The sequence below is a fragment of the Somniosus microcephalus genome, chromosome 34, assembly GCF_052327205.1.
Source record: "Somniosus microcephalus isolate GS21.2 chromosome 34, FLI_Smic_1.0, whole genome shotgun sequence".
NCBI classification, from domain to species: Eukaryota; Metazoa; Chordata; class Chondrichthyes; order Squaliformes; family Somniosidae; genus Somniosus; species Somniosus microcephalus.
The window spans coordinates 9,737,432-9,761,419 of record NC_141020.1 but is presented as its reverse complement, the minus strand read 5'-3'; the positions used below and the strand labels follow the sequence as shown (position 1 = coordinate 9,761,419).

Below are 23,988 nucleotides of genomic sequence, written 5' to 3'. Positions count from 1 at the left end.
GGGAGCTTGCTGTGCGCAAATTGGCTGCCGAGTTTCCTACATTACAACAGTGACTACACTTCAAAATAGTACTGTGTTGGCTGCAGAGAGACACCCTGCGCACTACTGGCCTGGGTTTTGAGCTCAAGTCTCTGGGAGTGGGACTTGAACCCACGACCTTCTGACTCAGAGGCGAGATTTCTAACCACTGAGCCACAGCTGACACCTTATAAAATAATTAAGATTGAGGGGGGGGGGGGGGGGGGGGGGAAGGAAGACAAACAAATATACAATAGCTGGGAACGGAAGCCGAGGAGAAATTATATTAATCAGAGATCAACCATGAAGCTCGAGTGAGTCGACCCTGGTCTTCATGTAATCAAAAAGGCAAATGGAATGTTGGCCTTTAATTCAAGGAGGTTGGAGTATAAAAGCAGGGAAGTCATAGAGTTATACAGCACGGATAGAGGCCCTTCGGCCCATCGTGTCCGCGCCGGCCATCAAGCCCTGTCTAATCTAATCCCATATTCCAGCATTTGGTCCGTAGCCTTGTATGTTATGGCATTTCAAGTGCTCATCCAAATGCTTCTTAAATGTTGTGAGGGTTCCTGCCTCCACAACCCTTTCAGGCAGTGAGTTCCAGACTCCAACCACCCTCTGGGTGAAAAAGTTCTTTCTCAAATCCCCTCTAAACCTCCCGCCCTTTACCTTGAATCTATGCCCCCTAGTTATTGACCCCTCTACTAAGGGAAAAAGCTCCTCAGCATCCATCCTATCTATGCCCCTCATAATTTTGTACACCTCAATCATGTCCCCCCTCAGCTCCAAGGAAAACAAACCCAATCTGCCCAGTCTTTCTTCATAGCTGAAGCGCTCCAGCCCTGGTAACATCCTGGTGAATCTCCTCTGCACCCTCTCCAAAGCGATCACATCCTTCCTGTAGTGTGGCAACCAGAACTGCACACAGTATTCCAGCTGTGGCCTAACCAGTGTTTTATACAGCTCCATCATAACCTCCTTGCTCTTATATTCTATGCCTCGGCTAATGAAGGCAAGTATCCCATATGCCTTTTTTACCACCTTATCCACCTGTTCCGCCGCCTTCAGGGATCTGTGTACTTGCACACCCAAATCCCTCTGCCCCTCCGTCTTGCCTAGGGTCTTACCATTCATTGTGTATTCCCTTGCCTTGTTAGTCCCCCCAAAGTGCATCACCTCGCACTTTTCCGGGTTAAATTCCATTTGCCACTGTTCCGCCCATCTGACCAACCCATCTATATCGTCCTGCAGACTGAGGCTACCCTCCTCGCTATTTACCACCCTACCAATTTTTGTATCATCCGCGAACTTACTGATCATACCTTTTACATTCATATCCAAGTCATTAATGTAGACCACAAACAGCAAGGGACCCAGCACCGATCCCTGTGGCACCCCACTGGCCACAGGCTTCCAGTCACAAAAACAACCTTCGACCATCACCCTCTGCCTTCTGCCACTAAGCCAGTTTTGTATCCAATGTGCCAAGGCACCCTGGATTCCATGGGCTCTTACCTTCTTGACCAGTCTCCTGTGCGGGACTTTATCGAAGGCCTTACTGAAATCCATGTATACCACATCCACTGCGTTACCCTCATCCACACACCTAGTCACCCACTCAAAAAATTCAATCAAATTAGTCAGACATGATCTTCCCTTGACAAAGCCATGTTGACTATCCCTGATTAATCCTTGTCTCTCCAAGCGGAGACTAATTTTGTCCCTCAGAATTTTTTCCAATAATTTTCCTACCACTGATGTTAGGCTCACTGGCCTGTAGTTCCCCGGTTTTTCCCTACTTCCCTTCCTGAATAATGGTACTACATTAGCGGTTCTCCAGTCCTCTGGCACATCCCCTGTGGCCAGAGAGGTCCTGAATATATGTGTTAGAGCCCCCGCAATCTCTTCCTTTGCCTCACACAGCAGCCTGGGATACATTTCATCCGGGCCTGGGGATTTATCCATTTTTAGGCCTGCTAAAACCGCCAATACCCCCTCCCTCTCGATGTTAATATGTTCGAGCATATCACAGTCCCCCCGCCCTATTTCTATGTCTACATCGTCCTCCTCCATAGTGAAAATAGATGCAAAAAATTCATTTAGAACCCCTCCTACATCTTCCGGCTCCACACACAGATTGCCACTTTTGTCCCTAATGGGCCCTATTTTTTCCCTAGTTATCCTCTTACCCTTAATATACTTATAAAACATCTTCGGATTTTCCTTTATTTTGCTCGCCAATGTTATTTCATGGCCCCTCCTTGATCTCCTAATTTCTTTTTTAAGTATCCCCCTGCACTTTTTGTACTCCTCTAGGGCTTCCTCCGTCTTTAGCCTTTTGTATCTGCCAAAAGCCCTCCTTTTTTTCCTAATCCATTCTCGTATATCCCCTGACATCCAAGGTTCCCTGTGGTTTTTGGAACTACCCTTGACCTTTACGGGAACATGTTGCCATTGTATGATCTCAATCTCCCTTCTGAAAGCCTCCCATTGCTCCGATGCGGATTTTCCTACAAGTAGCTGATCCCAGTCCATTTTGGCCAGATCCTGCCTTATCCTATTAAAATCGGCCTTCCCCCAATTTAGAACCTTTATTTCCGGCCCATCCCTGTCCTTTTCCATGACCACCTTAAATCTCACCATATTATGGTCACTGTCACCAAAGTGCTCACCTACTAGCACTTTTTCCACTTGGCCGGCCACATTCCCTAGAATTAGGTCCAGTACCGCCCCCTCTCTTGTAGGACTTTCTACATGCTGGCTCAAAAAGCTCTCCTGGATGCACTTTAAGAATTCTACACCCTCTGAGCCTTTCACACTTTGACTATCCCAGTTAATATTGGGGAAGTTGAAATCCCCCATTATTATTACCCTATTATTTGCACATTTCTCTGAGATTTGCCTACATATCTGTTCCTCTATCTCCCCCTGACTGTTTGGAGGCCTATAGTACACTCCCAGCAAAGTGCTTGCCCCCTTTTTGTTTTTAAGCTCCACCCATATGGCCTCATTAGAGGAACCTGCTAATATATCATCCCTCCTTACTGCAGTAATTGACTCCTTAACTAATATTGCGACACCCCCTCCTCTTTTACCTCCCCCTCTGTCTCGCCTGAAGATTCTGTACCCCGGAATATTGAGCTGCCAGTCTTGCCCCTCCCTCAACCATGTCTCCGTGATAGCAACAATATCATACTCCCATGTGTTTATCAACACCTTCAGTTCATCCAGCTTATTTGCAAGACTCCTTGCATTAAAATAGATGCCATCCAGCCTTGCCCTTGTATATTTGCCCTGTCTACCAAGCTGACTTGTTTTTTTTCTCTATAATTGGCAGCACATCACCCCCTATTTCAGCTCCCCTCTGTATCCCATCCCCCTGCCAAGTTAGTTTAAACCCCCCCCCAACAGTGCTAGCAAACCTCCCCGCAAGGATATTTGTCCCGCTCTGGTTCAGGTGCAACCCGTCCGACTTGTACAAGTCCCACCTTTCCCAGAAGCAGGCCCAGTGATCCAGGAAACTAAAACCCTCCCTCCTACACCAACTCTTTAGCCACGCATTCATCTGCACTATCCTCCTATTCCTATACTCACTAGCACGTGGCACTGGGAGTAATCCAGAGATTACAACCTTTGAGGTCCTGCCCTTTAATCTGTTACCTAGCTCCCTAAATTCTTGATGCAGGACCTCATCCCCCTTCCTACCTATGTCGTTGGTCCCAATGTGGACCACGACCTCTGCCTGCTCACCCTCCCCCTTAAGAATGCCCTGTAGCCGCTCAGTGACATCCATGACCCTGGCCCCAGGAAGGCAACAAACCATCCTGGAGTCACGTTTGCGGCCACAGAAACGCCTATCTGTTCCCCTTACGATAGAATCCCCTACCACTATTGCTCTCCCACTCTTTTTCCTCCCTTCCTGAGCAGCAGAAGCGTCCCTGGTGCCAGGAAGTTGGCTGCTGCTGCCTTCCCCTGGTGAGTCATCCCCCTCAACAGTATCCAACTTGGTATACCTGTTTGAAAGGGGGATGTCCGCAGGGGTTCCCTGCACTTCCTGCCTGCCTCTGTTGCTCCGCCTGATGGTCACCCACTTTCTTTCTGCCTGTGCAGCCCTACCCTGAGGCGTGAACAACTCGCTAAACGTGCTATCCACGACCCCCTCAGCATCGCGCATGCTCCAAAATTCATCCACCCGCAGCTCGAGCGCCGCAATGCGGTCTACAAGTAGCTGCAGCTGGATGCATTTCCCGCACACATGGTCGTCAGGGACACTGGCAGCGTCCCTGACTTCCCACATGGAGCAAGAGGAGCAGAACACGGGTCTGAACTCTCCTGCCATGACTTACTCCTTTAATTAAGTCCTGCTCCAACTGTACAGGGTATTGGTGAGACCACACCTGGAGTACTGCGTACAGTTTTGGTCTCCTTATTTAAGGAAGGATATACCTGCATTGGAGGCAGTTCAGAGATGATTCACTCGGTTGATTCCTGAGATGGGGGTGTTGACTTATGAGGAAAGGTTGAGCAGGTTGGGCCTATACTCATTGGAATTTAGAAGAGGTGATCTTATTGAAACATATAAGATACTGAGGGGGCTCGACAAGGTAGATGCAGAGAGGATGTTTCCCCTCGTGGGGAAATCTAGAACGAGGGGGCATAGTTTCAGAATAAAGGGTCGCCCTTTTAGAACTGAGATGAGGAGGAATTTCTTCTCTCGGAGGGTCGTAAATCTGTGGAATTCTCTGCCCCAGAGAGCCGTGGAGGCTGGATCATTAAATACATTTAAGGTGGAGATAGACAGATTTTTGCAAGATAAGGGAGTGAAGGGTTATGGGGAGCGGGCGGGGAAGTGGCTTTGAGCCCAAGATCAGCCGTGATCTTATTGAATGGCGGAGCAGGCTCGAGGGGCCAAGTGGCCTATTCCTGCTCCTATTTCTTATGTTCTTATGGTCACTCCCAGACCCCTCCCTAGCGGTAATCTGGAACCCCCTCACTCAAAAGGCAGTTGAGGCTAGGGTTGAATTGAAAATGTTAAAACTGAGGATAGATTTTTGTTAGGTAAGGGTGTTAAGTTTTATGGAATCAAGGTGGGTAGGTGGAGTTAAGATACAGATCAGCCGTGCTCTAATTGAATGGCGGAACAGGCTCGAGGGGCCGAAACATAGAAGATAGGAGCAGGAGTAGGCCATTCGGCCCCTCGAGCCTGCTCCGCCATTCAATGCGATCATGGCTGATCATCCAAATTCAGTACCCTGTCCCTGCTTTCTCCCCATATCCCTTGATCCCTTTAGCCTTAAGAAATATATCCAACTCCTTCTTGAATATATTTAACGAAGTGGCCTCTACTGCCTTCTGTGGTAGAGAATTCCACAGGTTCACCACTCTCTGGGTGAAGAAATTCCTCCTCATTTCTGTCCTAAATGGCTTACCCCTTATCCTTAGACTGTGACCCCTGGTTCTGGACTCCCTGACCATCGGGAACATCCTTCCTGCATCTAGTCTGTCCAGTCCTGTCAGAATTTTATAAGTTTCAATGAGATCCCCTCTCATTCTTCTAAACTCCAGCGAGTATAAGCCCAATCGACCCAATCTCTCCTCATATGTCATTCCTGCCATCCCAGGTATCAACCTGGTGAATCTTCGCTGAACTCCTTCCATGGCAAGAACATCCTTCCTCAGATAAGGCGACCAAAACTGCACACAATACTCAAGGTGTGGTCTCACCAAGGCCCTGTACAACTGCAGCAAGACATCCTTGTTCCTGTACTCAAACCCTCTCGCTACGAAGGCCAACATACCATTTGCCTTCTTAACCACCTGCTGCACCTGCATGCTTACCTTCAGCGACTGGTGCACAAGGACACCCAGGTCTCGTTGCACTTCCCCTTCTCCCAATGAATTGCAATTCAGATAATCATCTGCCTTCCTGTTTTTGCCACCAATGTGGATAACCTCACATTTATCCACATTATATTACATCTGCCATGCTTCTGCCCAATCACCCAACCTGTCCAAATCATCCTGGAGTTTCTCGGCATCCTCCTCACAGCACACACGCCCACCCAGCTTTGTGTCGTCTGCAAACTTGGAGATATTACATCTAGTTCCCTCGTCTAGATCATTAATATATATTGTGAATAGCTGGGGTCCAAGGACTGATCCCTGCGGTACCCCACTAGTCACTGCCTGCCGTGGCCTCCTACGTTCCCCCTGCACAAGTCTCAAATGCCCGCGCTGGGCGCTTTTACCTTGTCCTTGAGCTTGACCAGCTCCTGGTCCAGCGAGCGTGCCAGCTCCAGCATCATCGAACATGGCACGGCCGAGTCCGTGGCGCCCACGTAGACCCGCCCTTGGTTGTCACGGGGGAAGTACTTGGAGTCGTAGTGACAAGCCAGGACCAGGCGGCGCCGGGCGGAGGGGTCGAGTGTGGCCACCATGTTGGAGAAGGTTCGCACGCCGTGAGGGGTGCTGTCCTCAAATGTGTCCAGTTCCACCGTCCAATGGGCAGACAGCGACCCCAGACGCCCCTTGATATGCTGAGGGGAAATAAGCACCACGTTTCAGTTATATCAGCGCAATACGGCAAATTTCCCTCCCCCATCCAAACCCAAGCTGAGATGCAGATCCACGGGCAGCATCAGACACTTGGTATAACTTTAAGACAGCATGAGGGGGATTGACAGGGTAGATGCTGAGAGGCTGTTCCCCCTGGCTGGAGAGTCTCGAACTAGGGGGTCACAGCCTCAGGATAAGGGGTCGGCCATTTAAGAGGGAGATGAGGAGGAATTTCTTCACTCAGAGGGTGGTGAATCTTTGGAATTCTCTACCCCAGAGGGCTGTGGAGACTGAGTCTTTGAGTATATTCAAGGCTGAGATCGATAGCTTTTTGGACTCTAGGGGAATCAAGGGATATGGAGATCGGGCGAGAAAGTGGAGTGGACGTCGAAGATCAGCCATGATCTTATTGAATGGCAGAGCAGGCTAGAGGGGCCGTATGGCCTCCGCCTGCTCCTATTTCTTATATTCTTATGAAAGCGAATATTAGCAGGATGGTCAACTGTGGGAGCCCTCACGTTGGAGCCCAAACCCTGTCCTCACCCAGCATTGGCACAGAATGTCCAACAGGGTCACTGGTTGGCGATTCGGAGCAGAACTCCTGGCTGAATTTTTTGACCTTCCTAAACCAGGGGCGCGGAGGCAATTTAAGCACTTCTACAAATGCCGCAGGTAGAGGTCAACTAACAACACAGAGCAGGGGTCGAACCTGGCACTCAGCTCCCAGCATTGTGCTTACCAACCAAGCCAACAGCACGCCCTCCGCATTAACTCTTTCACCGCCAAAGGCTAGTGACAATTTCCCAGCCCACAAAAGGTGAAGTACAGATGAGGGGGACCTGTCCGGCACATCAAAAAATGGAGCAGGAGTCGACCACACGGCCCCTCGAGCCTGCTCCACCATTCAATGCGATCATGGCTGATCTTCGAACTCAACTCTATGTTCCCACCCGATCCCCATATCCCTTAATTGCCTTAGTGCCAAAAAAACCTATCGATCTCTGTCTTGAATATACTCAACGACTGAGCATCCACAGCCCTCTGGGGTAGAGAATTCCAAAGGTTCACAGCCCTCTGAGTGAAGAAATTTCTCATCAGTCCTAAATGGCCGACCCCTTACCCTGAGCCTATGCCCCCTAGTTCTAGGCTCTCCAGCCTCTCAGCACCTACCCTGTCAAGCCCTCTTAAGAATATTATATGTTCAATAGAAACCTATCCATCGCTTGCCACAGCATCTAACCGCCTCTGCGTGACTCAGATGCAGTAAACCTTAATTGAGAGCCTCCCTGGCCAGGATCTGAGCGCATTATTTTAATGAATCATATATTATGCTTCTGTATAACTACTTCTTACAGTAAATTCAATTTAGTAGTTTAGCCTGAACCACACAACAACTTGCATTTAAATAGCCTCTAAACGCAAGAAAATGTCCACAACAGAGCCTGTCGGTGCGCTGTTGTTCCACCATCGTGGAGATATCACACTATACAGTCATGGCTTCTTGTGAATACAGGTACACTATCCCTTATCCGAAAGCCTTGGGACCAGCTGAGTTTCGGTTTTCGGATTTCAGAAGGTATTATTATAAGACTGGGAAATTTGTATTTAATATAAATTTTAAAAGTTCAGGCTACCTCATGCGACTGTTCTGTGTCTCATTCCCCTTCCTGCTTCTCTGGAAAGCCGGATATCGGCTGACTCCTACTAAGCTGGCCCGCAAATCAGGTCGGGGGTCGGGTGGGGGGGGAGAAAAGAATATCGGACGGGCCGCGGTTCAGGTCGGGGGCGGGGGGTCGAGAGAAAAGAATTTCGGATGGGTCGGGTCGGGTGGGGGGGGGGGGGCGGGGGGGAGAAAAGAATACTGGACGGGCCGTGGTTCAGGTCGGGGGGGGTCGGGTCGGGAGAAAAGAATTTCGGACGGGTCGGGGGTCGGGTCGGGTGGCGGGGGGGGGGGGGGAAGAATATCGGACGGGCCGCGGTTCGGTTCGGGTCAGGTTGGGTCGGGGGGAGAAAAGAATATCGGACGGGCTGCTGCAGCTATCGGATGGGCCGCTGTATTGTTGGGTTCACTCACCCGGTACCTCCTTCACACTGCCCGGCTCGGCCTGCAATCTCCTACCCAGGAGAGAACTCTGTGACCCTCTGCCCTGCTCAGCGTAAGTCATGCGCCACTCTGGTCATGTCGTGCGCATGACTTACGCTGAATGAAAAAACTTTTGGTTTTTAGAGGTTTTCGGATAAAGGATAGTCTACCTGTAGAGTATTGGGAAGTGACCTGAATTGTCACAACTCCCTCCAGCTCCACTTTGGCTTGAGACCTGAGCTTGGGCCCCGTCAGGAGTCGCTTTGAGAATCGTGGGAGTTGACGCTGAAATAGAAACAACAAAAAAAGAGAAATATTTCAGCTGCGGGACACACCTGCCGGACAAATTCGATGCCCTCTGACCCCGGGTATCGCTCGATTAGCATTGGCACCAAGAACACATTCCACAGGCGATGGAAGTCGATGAGCGAGGTGAGGTGCCTCACCTGACTTGACATGATGCTCTTCGGTTTGTGTTCGAACTGTTTTAAAAGAAAAATATTTAAAGAACACAACAGAGTCTAATTTACATTCAACCTGAACATGGGGAACTGAGACAACAATAAATTACATTTACATAGCGTCTTTTAACATAGTCAATCGTACCAAGTCGCTTCACAGGAGCGTTACCGAGAAACATAAGGAGATATTAGGACATAGAAGATAGGAGCAGGAGTAGGCCATTCGGCCCCTCGCGCCTGCTCCGCCATTCAATGAGATCATGGCTGATCATCCAAATTCAGTACCCTGTCCCTGCTTTCTCCCCATATCCCTTGATCCCGTTAGCTTTAAGAAATATATCTAACTCCTTCTTGAATATATTTAATGAATTGGCCTCTACTGCCTTCTGTGGTAGAGAATTCCACAGGTTCACCACTCTCTGGGTGAAGAAATTCCTCCTCATCTCAGTCCTAAATGGCTTACCCCTTATCCTTAGACTGTGACCCCCGGTTCTGGACTCCCCCGCCATCGGGAACATCCTTCCTGCATCTAGTCTGTCTAGTCCTGTTAGAATTTTATAAGTTTCAATGAGATCCCCTCTCATTCTTCTAAACTCCAGCGAGTACAAGCCCAATTGACCCAATCTCTCCTCATACGTCATTCCTGCCATCCCAGGTATCAGTCTGGTGAATCTTTGCTGCACTCCCTCCATGACAAGAACATCCTTCCTCAGATAAGGCGACCAAAACTGCACACAATACTCAAGGTGTGGTCTCACCAAGGCCCTGTACAACTGCAGCAAGACATCCTTGTTCCTGTACTCAAACCCTCTCGCTACGAAGGCCAACATACCATTTGCCTTCTTAACCGCCTGCTGCACCTGCATGCTTACCTTCAGCGACTGGTGCACAAGGACACCCAGGTCTCGTTGCACTTCCCCTTCTCCCAATCTATTGCTGTTCAGATAATAATCTGCCTTCCTGTTTTTGCCACCAAAGTGGATAACCTCGCATTTATCCACATTATACTGCATCTGCCATGCATCTGCCCAATCACCCAACCTGTCCAAATCATACTGGAGTTTCTCGGCATCCTCCTCACAGCACACACGCCCACCCAGCTTTGTGTCATTTGCAAACTTGGAGATATTACATCTAGTTCCCTCGTCTAGATCATTAATATATATATTGCGAATATATATTATTACAATTATTACAAGTGACCAAAAGCTTGGATAAAGACGTGGGTTTTAAGCAGTGCCTTCGAGGTGAGCGAGGCGGAGGTGTTTAGGGAGGGAATTCCAGAGCTTAGGGCCCGGGCAGCTGAAGGCATGGCCGCCAATGGTGGGGCGAAGGAAATTGGCGATGCAAAAAAAAAATGCCAGAGTTGGAGGAACGCAGAGATCTCGGAGGGTTGGAGGGGGCTAGAGAGATAGGGTGTGGGGGGAGGGGGCGAGGCCATGGAGGGATTTGAACACAAGGAGAATTTTAAATTCGAGGCGTTGCTGGACCGGGTGCTAATGTAGGTCAGCGAGCACAGGGGTGCTGGGTGAACGGGACTCGGCGCAAGTTAGGATTCCGGCAGCCGAGCTTTGGATGAGTTGCAGTTTCCAGAGGGTGGAAGACGAGAGGGAATTTCACAGAAACCAGCCGTCAAAATGGACACAACCCCATCCCAACACCCTCGTATCTGACCCCAACATCCCTACACGGAAATATTTAATTCTCTTGATTACTGACCTATGCCCAATCCACACAGACCAGAAGATCCCAGTTTTAATTCCCAGTCTGTCCCAAGGTAGCTACATAGAAATTACAACATCGAAACTGGACATTCAGTCCAATCATTTTATAGAAACATAGAAAAATAGGAGCAGGAGTCGGCCATTCGGCCCTTCGAGCCTGCTCCGCCATTCAATATGATCATGGCTGATCCTCTATCTCAATACCATATTCCTGCTCTCTCCCCATACCCCTTGATGCCTTTTGTGTCTATTTTGTTGGAATTTATCTCCACGCGAGCTGTATCCCAATCCCATGTTCCTGCTCTATTCCCATGTCCCATTATTCCTTTTTCCTTCAACCACCGATATAACCCACTTAAATGTTGACATGGTCTCCAAGAAAGAGTTGCATTTCTATAGCGCCTTTCACGACCTCTCAAAACGCTTTACAGCCAATGAGGTACTTTGTGTAGTGTAGTCACTGTTGTAATGTAGGAAACGCGGCAGCCAATTTGCGCACAGCAAGCTCCCACAAACAGCAATGTGATAATGACCGGATCATCTGTGTTTTTAGTGATGTTGATTGAGGGATAAATATTGGCCCCAGGACACCGGGGAGAACTCCCATTCTCCTCTTTGAAATAGTGCCATGGGATCCGAGAGAGCAGACGGGGTCTCGGTTTAACATCTCATCCGAAAGACGGCACCTCTGACAGTGCAGTGCTCCCTCAGCACTGCACTGGGAGTGTCAGCCTGGATTTTTGTGCTCAAGTCTCTGGGGTGGGACTTGAACCCACGACCTTCTGACTCAGAGGCGAGGGTGCTGCCCACTGAGCCACGGCCGACACTGCTTCAATCACTAACTCCCGTAGCGCCTTCCACAGCCTCACAGCCCACTGTGTAAAGAAAAAGTCTCTCCCACTTTCTATCTACTCTGTCGAATCCCTTCATAACTTAAAACATCGCTATCAAGTCACCCCTTAAATCAACTCTGTTCTAACAAATTGTGTGTTAGATTTCAGGAGATGGTTCTATTCCTGTTCCTGGCTGGGGTGGCGATCACCTTTTACAGAAGGTAAGTACTGTAGAAAATACAGGGACAGTGATCTCCTGGACGAGTTTCGATCGCCTAGATGGGTCGGAGAGGAATTTCCCAGATTTTTTTTCTCCCAAATTGGCCATTGGGTTTTTTATCTGGTTTTTCACCTCTCCCAGGAGATCACATGGGTTCAGGAGGGATGTAGAGCGATAGAAGATTTGAGGTTAGGATCAGATCAGCCATGATCTTATTGAATGGTGGAGCAGGCTCGAGGGGCCGATTGGCCTACTCCTGCTCCTATTTCTTATGTTCTTTTATACTTCCCCCTTTTTGACATTTTTTTTTGTTTTCCTCATTTCAGACAGTATTGTAGTGAATCTGTGTCATACCCTTATTGCCTCAATATCCTTCCTATAACGTGGATCTCAAAATTGTACACAATATTTCAACTGTGGTCAAACTGGCTGCTGCGTTGCCTAAATTACAACAGTGACTACACTTCAAAAAAGTACTTCATTGGCTGAGAAGCACTTTGGGACGTCCTGGAAGACGCTGTTCCTTTGTGGTCATAGTAAGGTTTTAGCAAGATTCAAGATTATTATTATTAAAATTATTATTAATTATTATTATTATATCTCTCAACTTTTATATTACATACCTCTTGCACTAAAATCCATGTATTCAATGTTTTTTTTTAAATGGCCTTATCCACTTGCAGTGCTGCTTTTAATAGTGTGAGCTTGGGTGCTCATCCAAATCATAGGAACAAGAGGAGGCCATTCAGCCCCTAGAATCTGTTCCACCATTCAATTAGATCGTGTATCTTGCAACTGTATCTTAACTCCATCACCCACCCTTGTCCCCAAAGTATAAATTCTTACTTTTTGTTTTAAAAAAGTAACACCTCACAAATAAATTTCATCCGGCACTTTCTTTTGTCTAATTGTAACAATTTGAGTGAAATTACTAAATTTAACAAACTTTAAGGGGGAAAAAAATACTGCAAAATAAGGCTGCAAAAGGGAAACGCAAGCGGGTGAATAATTCTGCAAAACGCAAAAAAAAAAAAATTGAGCGAGTTTTCCAAAGGATGTCGAGCCAACAATCGGGAGTGGACACGTCAATAGAAGCTGGGACAATCCCGGAGTCGCTCGGTGTAATTAACAGAAAGGCTTCCAACAGATGTTACAACACATGGTTACAGGGGGAATTACATCCACCTCTTTAAGGGGAGAAAAAAAAAATCGGGGAAAAAAATCAGAATTTATATAAACCGAAAAAAATCTGTTGGAATCGAGTTTAATATCAAATTCATGCAAAAATGTAACAAGGGTCGAGTCAGATTGTTGCAGTTTAATGTTGCAATGTTTTAATGTTGCAATGTTTGATTTTGCAGGGCGCCACCTACCTTGCGCTGGGTCCAATCCCCCTGTATTTCTGCGGGCTCTTCGCCTGTGAAATAAAGCCCCCAGACAATGCAGAGGACGGCGAGGGCGAAGGAAGCCGAGAGCAAGACGACCACCCAGGGCACCCTGGCCAGAAAGGAGCGCTTGTCGGAGCGGGAGGGGCGCTGGTTCCTGGCTGCTTTCGACATGATGGCTGAAAGGGATCAGTAAAATGGTTCAACCCTCTTTCTTTTTTTTAAATAAAATAAAATGCGCATTTGCATTCCCCCAAAAAGAAACAGACAATAATAGGAGATCAAATGTGATTCCCTAAGCATCAGTTTCCACTGATCAGTTGCATGGCCATTTCACTGCTTACAAGCAGCCACACACTCTCCTAAGCAGTTTACAACCTGTCCGGCTCCCCCACTTTATAAAGGCAGCTGTATAAAGCGACGCAGAATGATGACATGTGAGAATGGGTGTTGTCTACTCTTAAAAAGGCACCTCCCCTTCGGCTGAGTTGGTCATTGACTGACAGCCCCCGCAGTAACGCAGAATACATAAGTGCATCATTGTTTGTGTAAGGCCCTTTGTTGCATGCCACTCAATCAACTGAGAATAATACCCTGCGCATGACTCAAAGAACTTGCATGTATACAGCGCCTTTCACGACCGTAACAACTTGCATTTATATAGCGCCTTTAACGTAGTACAACTTCGACAGCGCCTCCCAAACCCACGACCTCCACCACCTAGAAGGACACGGGCAGCAGGCGCATGGGAACACCACCACCTCCAAGTTCCTCTCCATCCAGACACCATCCAGGACAAAGCAGCCCGCTTGATTGGCACCCCATCCACCACCTTAAACATTCACTCCCTCCACCACCGTGGCTGCAGTGTGTACCATCTACGAGATGCACTGCAGCAACTCGCCAAGGCTTCTTCGACAGCATCTCGCAAATCCGCGACCTCTTCCACCTAGAAGGACGAGGGCAGCAGGCGAATGGGAACACCACCACCTGCAAATTCCCCTCCGAGTCACACATCATCCTGACTTGGAAATATATCGGCCGATCCTTCATTGTCGCTGGGTCAAAATCCTGGAACTCCCTCCCTAACAGCACTTTGGGAGCACCTTCACCACACGGACTGCAGCGGTTCTTGAAGGCGGCTCACCGCCACCTTCTCAAGGGCAATTAGGGATGGGCAATAAATGCTGGCCTTGCCAGTGACGCCCACATCCCAGAATGAATAAAAAAACAGACACGCTCAGTATCACTGGATTAAGTGAATATCAAATGCATGTTCTCTGCACCCCAGATGAGGTTGCCTCTTGCAGGGTACGATTCCAAGAGGTGCTTGCCTGCCCTCTGCTAATCCTCTGTCCAAGGGGCCATTCTTCATGTGCGAGCCGAGGTGGCGTCAACCATGGGGGGCATCACAGTCAAACCTGTGATGCCCCCCATGTGATGCCCACCCCCAAATTCCGCAACTTTACCGGCAGTCCCGCCTCCATACCCGCCTCCACGGAGCTGGCAAAATCCAGCCCAAAGACTCTATTGACCACGTCCCTTTAAGAACGTGTTATGGGAACTAACCACTCCAGCAGAGGGAGATATAGTTCCATAGGATTCCATAGGATTACAGCACAGAAACAGGCCATTCGGTCCAACCAGTCCATGCTCCACTCGAGCCTCCTCCTGTCTTTCCTCATCTCAACCTATCAGCATAACCCTCTGTTCCCTTCTCCCTCATATGCTCATCTAACCGCCTCTTAAATGCATCTAAACTATTCGCTTCAACCACCCCCTGTGGTAGCGAGTTCCACATTCTCACCGCTCTCTGGGTAAAGAAGTTTCTTCTGAATTCCCTATTGGATTTCTTGGTGACTATCTTATATTGATGGCCTCTAGTTATGCTCTTCCCCACAAGTGGAAACATTCTCTCTGTATCCACTCTATCAAAACCTCTCATAATTTTAAAGACCTCTATTAGGTCACCCCCTCAGCCTTCCTTTTTCAAGAGAAAAGAGACCCAGCCTGTTCATCCTTTCCTGATATGTATACCCTCGCATTTCTGGTATCATCCTTGTAAATCTTCTCTGCACCCTCTCCAGTGCCTCTATATCCTTTTTATAATATTGCAACCAGAATTGTACGCAGTACTCCAAGTGTGGTCTAACCAAGGTTCGATACAGGTTTAGCATAACTTCCCTACTTTTCAATTCTATCCCTCGAGAAATAAACCCTAGTGCCTGGTTTGCTTTTTTTTATGGCCTTGTTGACCTGCGTCACGGTTTGTGTATTTGTACTCTGAGATCCCTTTGCTCCTCTACCCTATTTAGATTCTTATTTTCCAAGTAATATGTGACCTCCCTTATTTTACTTCCCAAAATGTAATACATCGCATTTATCTGTGTTGAACTTCATTTGCCAATTATATGCTCATTCTGCAAGTTTATTAATGTCTTCCTGACATTAATTTTTGAAATGTACTCAAAACAAACGAAAACATGAATATAATTAAATCAATTGTATAAGAAGAAAACCCATTCTCAGCGATTACTGTGTGTCTCTGTTGGCTCGGATAGAGGTTCATAAATACAGGCCGCTCCCCCCCACCCTCCACCCAACCTAAGAATAGATGAGGGGGAACCAGTGGATGTGGCGTATTTGGATTTTCAGAAGGCATTCGATAAGGTGCCACACAAGAGGTTATTAAACAAAATTACAACTCATGGGATTGGGGGTAATATACTAGCATGGATTGAGGATTGGTTAACGGACAGAAAACAGAGAGTAGGAATAAACGGGTCATTTTCGGGTTGGCAGGCTGTAACTAGTGGGGTACCGCAAGGATCAGTGCTTGGGCCTCAGCTATTCACAATCTACATCAATGATTTGGATGAGAGGACCAACTGTAATATATCCAAGTTTGCTGATGATACAAAGCTAGGTGGGAATGTAAGTTGTGAGGAGGATTCAAGGAGGCTTCAAGGGGATATAGACAGGCTAAGTGAGTGGGCAAGAACATGGCAAATGGAATATAATGTGGAGAAATGTGAAGTTATCCACTTTGGTAGGAAAAATAGAAAAGCAGAGTATTTTTGAAATGGTGAGAGATTGGGAAATGTTGGTGTTCAGAGGGACCTGGGTGTCCTTGTACACGAATCACTGAAAGTTAACATGCAGGAAAGCAAATGGTATGTTGGTCTTTATTACAAGAGGATTTGAGTATAAGAGTAAAGATGTCTTACTGCAATTATATAGGGCCCTGGTGAGACCACACCTGGAGTATTGTGTACAGTTTTGGTCTCCTTACCTAAGGAAGGATATACTTGCCATAGAGGGAGTGCAACTAAGGTTCACCAGACTGATTCCTGGGATGGGGGGATTGTCCTATGAGGAGAGATTGAGTAGACTAGGCCTATATTCGCTAGAGTTTAGAAGAATGAGAGGTGATCTCATTGAAACATACAAAATTCTTACAGGGCTTGACAGGGTAGATGCAGGGAGGATGTTTCCCCTGGCTGGGGAGTCTAGAACCAGGGGTCACAGTCTCAGAATAAGGGGTCGGCCATTTAAGACAGAGATGAGGAGGAATTTCTTCACTCAGAGGGTGGTGAATCTTTGGAATTCTCTACCCCAGAGGGCTGTGGAGGCTCAGTCGTTGAGTATATTCAAGACAGAGATCAATAGATTTTTGGATATTAAGGGAATCAAGGGATATGGGGATGGGGCGGGAAAGTGGAGATGAGGTAGAAGATCAGCCATGATCTCGTTGAATGGCGGAGCAGGCTTGAGGGGCCAAATAGCCTCATCCTGCTCCTCTCTCTTATTGTTCTTATGTGATTGTGGATCAAATATCTTAAAGCATTAGTACGATAGCAAAATACTGCAGATGCTGGAAATTTTGAAGAAGGGTTTCAACCCGAAACGTCAACTCAAATTTCTCTCCACGGATGTTGCCTGACCTGCTGAGTTTTTCCAGCATTCTGTGTTATTTTTTTTATCTTAAAGCATTGATGTGCGACTGCACCATTCCTTATTATGGGGGGGGGATGAATAGTTGTAAGAATACAGCGGAAACACATTTTTAAACATCTAAGATTACACAGAATGTCCAACTAAACAATCTTAGCTATCAGTAGCACTGAACTGATAACGGAATTGGGCGAGTTTCTGCATTAAATAAGAATATGACTCTCCCCCCTCTCCAGCTGAGCAATGGACTAGTCGCGGACTGTCTCACTCTGAGCTGCGGGGAGGAGGCAATTGTGGAGAATCTCAACAAAGGCATTGGCAACCCCAGTTATTATAGCTACGAGATTTATAACGAGGTTTTAAGTGTATTTTGGGGAAGTGCGCTGGTTTTAAAGGTTGAATTTGTTGAGAGTGTAAGGGGGGGGACGAATAGATGATTCCCTCCTCTTCTCTTGATGGAAGAGTTGGGTCAGAGGTCAGGCGGGTTGCCAGGGCATTGGGGCCTAGGCCGGGTTGGTGCCGCCTGGCTCGAGTGAGCGCGGTGGGCTGGCTGGTGATGGCGGCGAGGCAGCGGTGGGAGGTGTCGAGCAGCGAGGAGGAGAGCGAGACCGAGAGAGGCGAGGGCGGTGCGGCGGCGGAGGAGGAGGCCGAGGTCCGGGGAGGGTGGAGCGGCGAGGCTGAGGCGGCGGTGGGTGCCGAGGGCCGCTTGCCCGGTCGGAGGGCGTCGCCCAATTTCCAGTGCCCGCCCGATTTCGCGCCGTGCCCCGGCCTGGCGGGCCGCCACCTCACGCCGGAGAAAGTCGGCGAGCCCCAGTCCGAGCTCTGGCTCATCAAAGCCCCCGCGGACTTCGAGCCGCGATGGTGAGCAACGCCGTGGGCGGCGCCTGCAACAGCGCCGCCTCTGGATGATCGAATCATAGCATCATTAGAAAATTACAGCCCAGGAGGGAGACCATTCGGCCCATTGTGTCCCTACTGGCCCACAAAGAGCTACCCAGCCTAATCCCGCTTTCCAGCTCTTGGTCCGTCGCCCTGCTGGTTACGGCACTTCAAGTGCATATCCAAGCAACATAAGAACGGTGGCATAGGGGTTAGCACTGTTGCCTCACAGCGCCAGGGACCCGGGTTCAAATCCGGCCTCGGGCGACTGTCTGTGTGGAGTTTGCACATTCTCCCCGTGTTTGCGTGGGTTTTCTCCGGGTGCTCCGGTTTCCTCCCACAGTCCAAAGATGTGCGGGTTAGGTTGATTGGCCATGATAAAAATTGACCCTTAGTGTTAGGGGGGATTAAATACATGGGGTTACGGGGATAGGGCTTGGGTGGGATGGCTGTCGGTGTAGGGACCGGGTGCTAGGGTTTGGATGATCAGCCATGATCTTGTTGAATGGCGGAGCAGGCTCGAATGGCCTACTCCTGCTCCTATCTTCTATGTTTCTATGTTTCTAAGAACGAGAAGTGGGAGCAGGAGTAGGCCATACGGCCCCTCGGGCCTGCTCCACCATTCAATAGGATCATGGCTGATCTGAACCTAGACTCACATCCACTTCCCTGCCCGCTTATCAGTTATTGTATCTACGAGATTTATAACGGGGTATTAAGTGTATTCAGGGGAACTGCGCTGGTTTTAAAGGTTGAATTTGTCGAGAGTGTAGGGGGGGCGAATAGATGATCCCCTCCTCTTCTCTTGATGGAAGAGTTGGGTCAGAGGTCAGGCGGGTTGCCAGGGCAGCAGGGCCTAGGCTGGGTTGGTGCCGCCTGGTTCGAGTGAGCGCAGTGGGCTGGCTGGTGATGGCGGCGAGGCAGCGGTGGGAGGTGTCGAGCAGTGAGGAGGAGACCGAGACTAAGCAAATGCCATAACGGCACAGAAGGTGGCCATTCATTCCATCGAGTCCGTGCCGGCTCTCTCTGTAGAGCAATTCAGTCAGTCCCAGTCCCCCGCTCTATCCCCGTAGCCCTGCAAGTTTATTTCCCTCAAGTGTCTATTCAGTCTCCCCTTGAAAACATTGAGTGTCTCCACTTCCACCACTTCCCTCGGCAGGGAGTTCCAGGTCCTCGCCACTCGCTGCATAAAAAAGTTTTTCCTCACATCCCCCCTGTATCTCTTGCCCAAAACCTTAAATCTGTGTCCCTAGTCCTTGTAGCATAAACTAGTGGGAACCTTTCTAGTGCAATCACATCTTTCCTGTAATGTGGTGACCAGAACTGCACGCAGTATTCTAGCTGCGGCCTAACTAGTGTTTTATACAGTTCAAGCATAACCTCCCTGCTCTTATTTTCTATGCCTCGGTTAATAAAGGCAATTATCGTGTATAGCCTATCCAAACCCGTCATCCGTCAACCTCCTTTGCTCTAATGAAAACAAATCCACCTTCTCCAACCTGTCCTTATAGCTAAGATCCCCCCATCCCCAGAACCATTCTGGTAAATCTTCTCTATATGTAATGAGGGTTTCTTCCTCTACCACCCTTTCAGGCAGTGAGTTCCAGACCCCCACCACCCTCTGCGTGGAAAAAGTTCTCCTCAGCTCCCCTCTAATCCTTCTACCAACTACTTTAAATCTCTGCCCCCTGGTTATTGACCCTTCTGCTAAGGGGAACTAGGTCCTTCCTCTCCTCTCTATCTAGGCCCCTCTTAATTTTATACACCTCAATTAAATCTCCCCTCAGCCTCCTCTGTTCCAAAGAAAACAACCCCAGTCTATCCAATCTTTCCTCATAGCTAAAATTCTCCAGTCCAGGCAACATCCTGGTAAATCTCCTCTGCACCCCCTCCAGTGCAATCACATCCTTCCTGTAATGTGGTGACCAGAACTGCACGCAGTATTCCAGCTGCTAACTAGTGTTTTATACAGTTCAAGCATAACCTCCCTGCTCTTATATTCTGTGCCTCGGCTAATAAAGGAAAGTATCCCATATGCTTTCTTAACCGCCTTATCTACCTGTCCTGCTACCTTCAGGGATCTGTGGATATGTTCTCCAAGGTCCCTCTGATCCTCTGCACTTCTCCGTGTCCTACCATTTATAGTGTATTCCCTTGCCTTGTTAGCCCTCCTTAAATGCATTACCTCACTTTTCCAGATTGAATTCCATTTGCCACTGTGACCAGTCCTACTTCCACCTTCGAACCCTCCTCTAGAGACATCAATACAGATGGGCTGTTCCTCCTAGAAATTTCATATAAAATACTGTATTTTTATCAGTCATTGAACACAATAGGCGTTTCAATGCTTCCACAGAATGCCAGAGAACAGGGTCAAATTGAGTTTAAAATACACAGAGCATGTACACTGACGACACCCAGCTCTACCTCACCACCACTTCTCTCGACCCCTCCACAGTCGTGAATTGTCTGACTGCTTGTCCGACATCCAGTTCTGGATGAGCAGAAATTTTTTCAAATTAAATATTGGGAAGACCGAAACCATTGTTTTCGGTCCCTGCCACAAACTCCATTCCCCAGGCACTGACTCCATCCCTCTCCCTAACATCTGTCTTGAGTCTGAACCACACTGTTCGCAACCTTGGTGTCATATCTGACCCTGAAATGAGCTTCCAACCACATATCCGCAGCATAACAAAGACCGCCTATTCCCATCTCCGCCCTTGCCTCAGCTCATCCGCTGCTGAAACCCTCATCCATGCCTTTGTTACCTCTAGACTTGACTATTCCAACGCACTCCTGGCTGGCCTCCCACATTCCACCCTACGTAAACTTGAGGTCATCCAAAACTCGGCTGCCCGTGTCCTAACTCACACCGAGTCCCGTTCGCCCATCACCCATGTGCTCGCTGACCTACATTGGCTCCCGGTTAAGCAGCGCCTTGAGTTCAAAATTCTCATCGTTGTTTTCAAATCCCTCCATGGCCTCGCCCCTCCCTATCTCTGTAATCTCCTTCAGCCCCACAACCCCCCCGAGATATCTGCGCTCCTCTAATTCTGCCCTCTTGAGCATCCCTGATTATAATCGCTCCACCATTGGTGGCCGTGCCTTCTGTTGCCTCGGCCCTAAGCTCTGGAATTCCCTGCCTAAACCTCTCCGCCTCTCTGACCTCTTAAGACACTCCTTAAAACCTATCTCTTTGACCAAGCTTTTGTTCACCTGCTCTAATTTCTCCTTTTGTGGCTCGGTGTCCAATTTTTTGTCTTATAATACTCCTGTGAAGCACCTTGGGACGTTTTACTACGTTAAAGGCGCTATATAAATACAAGTTGTAGTTGTTGTTATAGAGTTGCGGTCATCTCAACTGGGAGTACTGAGGTCCCATCTGAGTGTTCAGGTGGATGCTGAAGGTCTGTGGCATTAAGAAGAACAGGGAGTTCTCCTGGTGCCCTGGGCAACATTCTCACTCAGCCGACACTGCCAAAACACACACTAACCAATGATTTATCTCATTGTAACATGTAATCTGTGGGTACAGTAGCATAGTGGTTATGTTACTGGAGTTTAAATTCAATTAATTAAATCTTTAATTAAAGAAAGCTAGTACCGCTAATGGTGATTGGATTGTCTGGTTCACTAATGTCCTTTAGGGAAGAGCCGACCACTCCAGAGACTCGAGCTGACCCTCCCAGTGCAGTGCCGAGGGAGCGCTGCACTGTCAGAAGTGCCGTCTTTCGGATGAGACGTTAAACCGAGGCCCCGTCTGCCCTCTCGGGTGGACATAAAAGATCCAATGGCATTATTTTGAAGAAGAGCAGGGGGAGTTCTCCCCGGTGTCCTGGGGCCAATATTTATCCCTCAATCAATATCACTAAAAACAGATGATCTGGTCATTATCACATTGCTGTTTGTGGGAGCTTGCTGTGCACAAATTGGCTGCCGCGTTTCCTACATTACAACAGTGACCTCACTTAAAAACTACTTAATTGAAAGAAAGAGACTTGCATTTATATAGCGCCTTTCACGACTACCGGACGCCCCAAAGCGCTTTACAGCCAATGAAGTACTTTTTGAAGTGTAGTCACTGTTGTAATGTGGGAAACACGGCAGCCAATTTGCGCACAGCAAGCTCCCACAAACAGCAATGTGATGGTGACCGGATCATCTGTTTTTGTTAATGTTGGTTGAGGGATAAAAATTAGCAGGATTCCGGGGAGAACTCCCCTGCTCTTCTTCGAAAATAGTGCCATGGGATCTTTTACGTCCACCTGAGAGAGCAGACGGGGCCTCGGTTTAATGTCTCATCCGCAAGATGGCACCTCCGATGGTGCAGCACGCCACTGGAGTGTCAGCCTAGCTTTCTGTGCTCAAGCCCCTGGAGTGGGACTTGAACCCACAACCTTCTGACTCAGAGAGTGTGCTACCCACTGAGCCACAGCTGACTGTAAAGCACTTTGGGATTTCCTGATGCTGTGACAGATGCTATATAAATGCAAGTTCTTTCTTACTCCAGCACTAATCGATGACTGCAGGTGGAGACATTGCACTAGGGCCTAACCAGGTTGGGTTTAACGTGTTTGTAATAATTTTCTGTTTCAGTTTCTCTGGATTGAAGATCCCGCTGGTCGGTTTTCAGACGCTCAAGTCGAAGACGTGCGAAGACAAACTTTACAACGTGTTTGGCACAGCCGGCGGAGTGGGCAGGGTCTGCCTGGTCCTCCCCTCGGAGACGGCAGGCCGGGCGGAGAGCTGCCCGCGGTTCGCTGGGTGCATCACCATCGGGGAGAGCTGGGAGGAGGCGGGCGCTGGCGGCCAGCCTCAATCCATCCCCGCCAGCCCAGCGCCCAGCATCCCGCCCGGCTTGAAGCTAAGGTTCCAGCCTTTCGGCGCCGCCCCGCCCGGGTGGTCAGCGCAGAAACGCCGGCGGGCGCCGGAGCTCGGTGGCACGGGGGGACCCGGAGCCAAAAGGAGGAAGAGGGCCAAAGAAATGCCGGTGGCCGGCGGGGACGAGCCTGACTTCGAAGCCGCAGACCGGGAAGCACCGGGCGACTCTCGGAGAAAGAAGAAAAAGAGGAGCAAAGAGCAGGAGGAGGCCGCTTTCCAACACTCCGATACGGGAACGCCGGAGCATGGAAAGCGGGAGAAGAGGAGGAAAGACGAGACCAGCGAGGTCCCACAGACCGTGCCCCGCGAGGTGGACTTGGGTCACAAAAAGAAAAAGAAGAAAAAGGATAAATATTAATCGTTGACTGGAACTCCTGGGGACTTTACCCGTTCGAAAAGCTGACACCTCCAAGTGGTTTGCAGTGATCCAACAGCCTTGTGGTATACGGGGCCGTGCGGATACAGCTTCACCACTGCTTGAGACTGTCTCTCCCCCACCATCCAGCCCCTGAAGACTCCCTGTCTGAATGTATATTTTCTAATCTGTGTACGATTTCACCTCCAGACAGAGCCTTGTTTCTGTCGTGATACAGCAGCTTGCTGCTGTGTCTCATTGACCCGAATTTCCCCCCACACGTTCCTCCTTTCAGGCACTGCTGCTGAACCTGTCCTGGACGACCATCCTTTTTATATTCTGAAGAATATCCTCTCAAATGTATAATGTATTTTTTTTTAGAATAAAACTTCTGGTACGGGTGTTAATTGGAATCACCCTGTCTGCTCGAACACTGTGTGCGGCAGGTAGGGGACCCTGAGGGGGGGGTCGACCCTGAGGGGGGGGTCAACCCTGACCGGGGTGACTTCCAGGGGTTCGGTTCCGCCGTGGGCCCCTCCGGTACCTCAGCCGAGCGGCCATTTTCTCAAGCCAAGTGTGGCGTAACCAAGGCGGGCAGATAGAGTCGAGCTACAGATCAGCCATGATCCAACTGAAT

At 48.8% G+C, this 23,988-nt stretch overlaps 2 protein-coding genes across 5 annotated transcripts in view; one reads left to right on the top strand and one right to left on the bottom strand.

The window, feature by feature from the left end:
* Window positions 1-14,202, bottom strand: part of qpctla (glutaminyl-peptide cyclotransferase-like a) — a 40,856-nt gene extending 26,654 nt beyond the window's left edge. The window contains exons 1-3 of one of the 3 annotated variants that reach the window (XM_085973363.1): window positions 13,268-14,202; window positions 8,992-9,138; window positions 6,267-6,554 (exon numbers count right to left, since the gene is read on the bottom strand). In XM_085973363.1, the coding sequence (XP_085829489.1) occupies window positions 6,267-6,554; window positions 8,992-9,138; window positions 13,268-13,453 (621 nt within the window). In that variant the 5' untranslated portion in view covers window positions 13,454-14,202. The other 2 variants (XM_085973364.1, XM_085973365.1) reach the window with 2 other exon arrangements.
* Window positions 14,203-17,650: 3,448 nt separating this feature from the next.
* Window positions 17,651-23,758, top strand: polr1g (RNA polymerase I subunit G). Of its 2 annotated transcripts, none has more exons than XM_085973360.1 (2): window positions 17,651-18,094; window positions 22,712-23,758. In XM_085973360.1, the coding sequence occupies exons 1-2, from the start codon at window positions 17,667-17,669 to the stop codon at window positions 23,352-23,354; spliced, it is 1,071 nt and encodes a 356-aa protein (XP_085829486.1). In that variant the 5' UTR covers window positions 17,651-17,666; the 3' UTR covers window positions 23,355-23,758. The 2 variants fall into 2 exon arrangements, 1 of the variants encoding a protein (XP_085829486.1); XR_015074544.1 differs by having other exon boundaries at window positions 17,966-19,101; window positions 22,712-22,798.
* Window positions 23,759-23,988: the final 230 nt, after the last annotated feature.